The sequence below is a fragment of the Arachis duranensis genome, chromosome 9 (genome assembly GCF_000817695.3).
Source record: "Arachis duranensis cultivar V14167 chromosome 9, aradu.V14167.gnm2.J7QH, whole genome shotgun sequence".
NCBI classification, from domain to species: Eukaryota; Viridiplantae; Streptophyta; class Magnoliopsida; order Fabales; family Fabaceae; genus Arachis; species Arachis duranensis.
In genome coordinates, this window is record NC_029780.3 from 74,931,464 (window position 1) to 74,938,127 (window position 6,664).

At 32.1% G+C, this 6,664-nt stretch overlaps 1 protein-coding gene across 1 annotated transcript in view; it reads left to right on the plus strand.

The window, feature by feature from the left end:
* LOC127741571 (uncharacterized) overlaps positions 1-6,664 on the plus strand; it is a 40,476-nt gene that overhangs the window by 32,923 nt on the left and 889 nt on the right. The window contains exon 5 of the mRNA XM_052254308.1: positions 6,269-6,609. Within this exon, the coding sequence (XP_052110268.1) occupies positions 6,269-6,609 (341 nt within the window). The remainder of the gene's footprint in view (positions 1-6,268; positions 6,610-6,664) is intronic.

A 6,664-nucleotide genomic window follows, 5' to 3' on the forward strand; every position in this document is an offset into this window, starting at 1 on the left:
TTAATACTCGAGGTACAGCAGAGCTCCACACCTTAATCTATGGTGTGTAGAAACTCCACCGTTGAAAATACATAAGAACAAGATCTAGGCATGGCCGAGAGGCCAGCCTCCATGATCTAAGAACTAGTCATCCAAAGATGACCCTAAGATCTCAAGTGATCAAAAGATGTCTAATACAACAGCAAAAGGTCCTATTTGTAGAGAACTAGTAGCTTAGGGTTTACAAAGATGAGTAAATGACATAAAAATCCACTTCCGGGCCCACTTGGTGTGTGCTTGGGCTGAGCATTGAAGCTTTCATGTGTAGAGACTTTTCTTGGAGTTAAATGCCAGCTTTTGTGCCAGTTTGGGCGTTTAACTCCCATTCTTGTGCCAGCTCCGGCGTTTAACGCCAGAATTCTTGAGCTGACTTGGGACACCTGTTTGAGCCGTCAAATCTCGGGCAAAGTATGGACTATTATACATTGCTGGAAAGCCCAGGATGTCTACTTTCTAACGCAATTAAGAGCGCGCCAATTGGACTTCTGTAGTTCGAAAAAATCTACTTCGAGTGCAGGGATGTCAGAATCCAACAGCATCTGCAGTCCTTTTTAGCCTCTGAATCAGATTTTTGCTCAGGTCCCTCAATTTCAGCGAGAAAATACCTGAATTCACAGAAAAACACACAAACTCATAGTAAAGTCCAGAAAAGTGAATTTTAAATAGAAACTTATAAAAACATAATAAAAACTAACTAAAACATACTAAAAACATACTAAAAACAATGCCAAAAAGCGTATAAATTATCCGCTCATCACTATGCGACGGCAAAGAGGGGCTGCTCCATCATGGGTGGCTATGCGACGGTGGGTCTGCCCGTGGTGGCTATGGTGTCTCTTGTGAGAGTGTGAGAGTTGAGAGTTGAGACTGAGATTAGGGTTCGTGGCTTCGTGCGTTTAGCTTCTCTTATTTCTTTTTTTTTTTACCTTAAAAACGACGCCGTTTTGAAGTTTAATATCCAGACTAAAAACCGCTAAAAAACTGTACGGTTTTTTCGGTTTACCGATTAACTGCCAGTTCCATCGGTTTTCTCATCGATTTTTTGCTAGACAGTTTCTGACCTTATCCAGACCGGTTAGATGATCAATTCCCGATTTTTTCAATTGAACCGACCAGTCCGGTTCAGTTTTCAGAACCATTGTATATATATAAGTGGACCTGCCATATGCGCGGTGCTATGAAAAATTATGTGGCTTAAAATTTTATTATACGTGTTTTTATATAAGTTTTTAAATTTTTATTCATTATGTTAGGTATTTTAATAGTAGATTCAAATAATAATTAAAGATTGATTGTAATTTAGAAAAGAATGTATAATCATGTATAAATTTTTACTATATAATATAAAACAAATGGTTAATTTATGTCAACTCGATAATACAATTTTTTTTGTCTTATACGTATTGAAATCTTTATGAAAATTTTGTCGATTTAGTTTATTTAAATATACTATTTGAGTATATTCATTTAAGAAAAAAAATTTGAAGCACAATATTAAAATTCAAAAAAAAAATATGTTATTTAAATCGAAGAATTGTACTTATTTATTTAAGGACTTTGAAATTATGGTGTTAAGATTGATTTAATATAAAAAAATATTAAAAATATTAGATAATAAACTAATATAGATGTAAATTGTATAAAAATTGTCTATAATAACTTCATTGTGAGTTATTGTTGTTCCTGATATAAGTTTTTATTTTAGCCATGTAATAACAGGTTAGGTTCATTTTTTAAAATGAAATTCTTTACACATCATACTCCATGAACTTGTATATCTATATGTTGATATTTGTTTGCCTCTCTATATGCGTATGGCTTAAATTTTGATTTCATGTTATAATATGAAAAAACTAATTATATCAGTGTAATAACATAAATATTTTTGTCTTATACCTATTGAATTTTTTATGAAAATCTTGTTGATATAGTTTATTTAAATAATATACTATTTGAATGCAATTTAAATATTAAGCATTCATTCAAGAAAAAAAGATGTTAGATTATCATATTAAAATTCAAGAGAAGAATTGTGTTATTTGTAAAATTATTTCAATTTAATATTTAGTATATATCTACTTAATATGTTTTTATTTCATTAAACAAAATTCTTTATATAGTAAATGAGAAGATAGAATATAGAAAACAATCAAACATCAAATTTAAATAAAAAAGTATTATTTTAAGAAAATACCTTAATACACTATCACTTATTAAACTCTTCTTCATTTATGGTGTATTCATGTATATTAAAAGCTAATACATTCTTCTATTCATTGTCTTAACTATTCTAAACTCTAAAAACCCTAAATTTCTAAAACCTAATCTCTAAACTTTAAAAATATTGAAAGGATATTAATTTGTGAAATAAACAAACTCAAAGATTCTCATAATTAACTCATAAGTATATCTTAATCTATAAAGAATATTTACACTTGAATTGAAAACAGTAGGAGAACATTGTGTCACCAAAATTAATATTATTTGTTCATTAGGATTTGCTGTGCAAATTGTGCAACAGTAACTTTTTTCATTTGAGATGTTAAAAGAAAAAGGTGCATTGTGTTATCAAAATTGTTTGTTTATGCAAGATTAAAAAAATAATATTTTTTAAAAGTGCATTCGTTATCTTATTCTTCTCTGAATTAGCTACTTCTAAACTTTTTTTCCTATAATATAAAATTACAATTATAAACTCATATTTTTATAAAATTCATCTTGCTATTATATCAATTTTCAAACTCAAATAAAAGGCTTGATACGGGATCAAAAGCATTGCTTAAATTGCCATGACCAAGAACTTTCTCCCTGATTTGGAATAAGATAGCATTTAACAAAACGAAGAGACTAAAAAATATATCTCTAATGTACAAATATCACTATTATTTTGTGACTAATAATTTCATAAAAATATTATAATTACATAATTAGCATTCTCTTTATCGGAGATTTTGCAATACCACCAACCTAGTAAATAAAGAGTATATTAATCCCCTGCATCTCTATTAAGTGTAAACCTGTTAATAATAAAGTGCTCCATATTCAAATATTGTAGCCAGAATTTAGATAAATGCACAAAAATTACAAATTACAGTATCATTATATATAACACTTGCACCACCTCCAATTACTAATAGGCAAATACATCCTTTTGGGTTTAAAGATGCACTTGTCTACCATAAATGAAGTATATGTATATATAACTTAACAATCTATAGGAAGGAAAAAACTATTGAAATTAGACTTCTGAAAAATGACTACAATAAAAATTTAGGAAAGTATAATATGTAAGTGAAAGGTCCATAATAAAATAAAATGCTGCAAGTAATATGTACAATAATTACATAATCTATAATTAGCACTCACCAAATTCACCATAAATCTCAAGATTTTAAAATTCAAACCTTCACAATGACATGTAATTGTACCAATTCTGCAGAAGCAATTCTCCACAAATGCATGTCACATTTGAACTTCATAATTCACACATTACATCACATTTTCAGAATAAATAAATTGGAAAGGATAAAAAGATTGAGACTTTACAGTTGAAGAGCATCGAGGAACTTGTCGTGCTTGGGTTCGGTCCAGCTCTCTCTAGATTTAGTATGTATGGCTTCTGCGTCTTTTTGGCAGGGTCGTCTGCCGATTTTCTTATTTATTATTCTTTTAAAATTATTTTTCAATATTCTGCTGATCATATATACATCATATTCTTAGCATAATGCAGCAATAGATTTTTGAGAAAATCTCTACATACACGTGTTTTGTATTTACAAGCTTTACAAGTCTGAAAAGAAGGAAACCCCTAAATGCGCTGCTTATATTACGTGCCTCTTTAACAGACTTTTAAATCAATTTAAATCAATTAACGCGCAAATATATAACTTCCATTTCTTTTTTTCGAGTTTTTTGCCAAATTTGTTGGATCTCCTTCGTGCGTTCTCTCTTTGCTTCGTTTTTTTCTTCGATTTTCATGGTTTCTGAGATCAAGCTTTGAAATCGTTTTGAAGAGAATGGAATTTCAGAAATACACCCAAATGATTACATAAATACACCCAAACGATTACAGAAATACACCCAAAGGATTATAGAAATACACCCAAAACAGGGGGAGACAGTATATTTCTTCTTGAAATCTTTTAATGTTTTGCTGGTTAAGAATGAGGCACATGCCAGAGACAATCTAGAAGAAAAACCTAGAAGAACAATAAAACAGTACCTTGAATAATGTTTCTTTGTTTTTTTTTTTTTTGTGATTTTTTATGGAGATTTGTATCTTTTCTTCTTGATTTCTTCTAGTCTTCGCGAGGAGTTGGAACGTTTCTGCAGAATCGTAGTTTCTTTCGAATGTCCCTTGAATCTTGACAGTTTGCGTTTTGATTGAGGAAGAAGAGGAATAGTGAATGTGTTGTGAAAGGATTTTTCAGGTGCGTGCGTTGGATGCTTGATTTTAAAAGAGTGGTGCGCATGTTTTTTTCTTAAACTTGGAGCAACTTGTATAACTTGTAAGCCAAAAAGGCTTGCATGTGTAGCAGGCCTATAGATTTTTATTGGGACAAAAATAACAGGGTCTAAATGTAAAGTCATTGAGCCAGTTGAACCTACAATTACGAATATTCTTAAGCTGATCACCTTGGGTCACCGTTTCAGCTTACCACTGCCAGTCCTCACTATCGCCGGCGAGTGTAGAGGTGGTCACTCCTTGGCCAAACGTCCTCTAGGGTTAGGGGTTAATCACGGAATTTAAGGTTCAGGTGAGGCATGATAGGATTCGAAGAGTTTGGGGTGAGTGCTAGGGTTCTTTGAAGAGTTTAGCATTTTTTGAAGGAGAAAGATAAACTTTAAAAGAGGGTAACTCATCATATCCTTTTTTGAAAGTTTTTTTTTGAACTTTTTGGCCATGCTTTTAAAATGTCACAATAACAAAACCATCTCTCTACGCTTTAAAAGCGTCCCTGTTTCTCTATATGGCCACGTTTTTTAAGTGCAGCCAAAAAAGTATGTTCATATCTCTAATCAATTGCCACCCTCATAAAAGCGTAGCCGTTGACCCCTTTTGCCGTGCTTTTGAAGTGTGGCAAGAAAAAATGTGGCTGAATCTCTAATCAATCACCACCCTCATAAAAGTGTGGCCATTGACCCTTTTTGGTCACTCTTTTAAAATGTGCATGAAAAAAACATGGCCACAGGCCTATTTTCTTGTAGTGAATTACTAAGGGAGTGGAATTTAATTATAAATGATTTGTTGTAAAAAGATTTTTGCATGAGTTAAAGTAGAAAAATAGTACACAAGCATTGCTCTTCCTAAAAATTAAACATCTATCAAACTTTTAACATTCTCAAATCCCTTATTACTTTTCTAAATCTCTAAACTTTCTCTCGGTCACAATAATTCTCTCTTCTCTATTCTTGCTCTGTTTCAAAATTCACAATCCTCTTGTCAAGATTTAACTGATCTAATTAGAGATTCAATTAGACATTGCTTGATTCAATCCGTTAATCCTCGTGGAAATGATATTCACTCACCGTAGTATTATTTAATGTGATTTGATACACTTACCAATATCCGAACGTATCAATTCTGGCTCATCATTTTGATATTCTTCTTTTATATATATAAAGAAAAAGATATATGCATATTAATTTGAAAATTTCTTAGTGAAAAATAAAATTGCATGAAAAATGAAGATTTTCCCTTAATGTATGTATGTATGATTAATTTTTTTATTATAATTTTTTCTTAGACGGATATTTTCGACGGATTTTATCCCACGGAAATACAGATAGAATTTTAGAGGGATTTTTATGTCGGAAAATAAAAAAAATGAATTAGCATAAATTACAGACGAAAAATAGAATCCGTCGATAATTCTGTCGGTAAAATTAATTTTTTTTGTAGGAAATAATTATAGACGAAAAATCCGTCTGTAATTTGATAAACAAAAACGCTGCATTTTATTAAATTATTACAGACGGAAAATCTGTCTGTAATTTAAAATTTTTTGACGAAAAATTTTAATTTAAACCTAACTTTATCCCTACCCTATCGAGCTCCTTTCACACGCACAAAATCATATTTCTTCTTTTTCTTCCTTCCTTCTCTCTTTCTCTCAGTTCTTTCACACCCTAAAACCCTAACTAACCACAATTTCTCTCAGAAATGGTGTTTCACCATCGCAGAAAACTCATGCCAGAAATTTGCGAGTCCCTCTGCCATGTGGAGTAGAATTGTTCTTCAAACTGTGATGATTGCCTTATAATCTGCATCACCAACCCCCAATTCTACTATTATTCCCAACCACTGCCACCGCCACCGATTCCTCCTCTCCCCTTAGATGATACATCAGACCATGGAAAAAGCTACGTGCTCTCGCCCTACTTGGTCCTTGCTCTCTCTGTTATCGGAGCTGCTTTCTTCGTTGTTATTTGCTGTGCAATCTTCGCGAAGATCTTTAGAAGGAGGAGAATATCCTTATCGCCATCGTTGAGTCTTCAAACACAGGATAATACACGTGATGATTTCTTCATTGATGAGGAGCACGGTTCTGTGGTGAACCACCCGATCTGGTACATCCGTACACCCTATCGAGCTCTGTTAGCTGCAATTCTTCTATTCCATCCA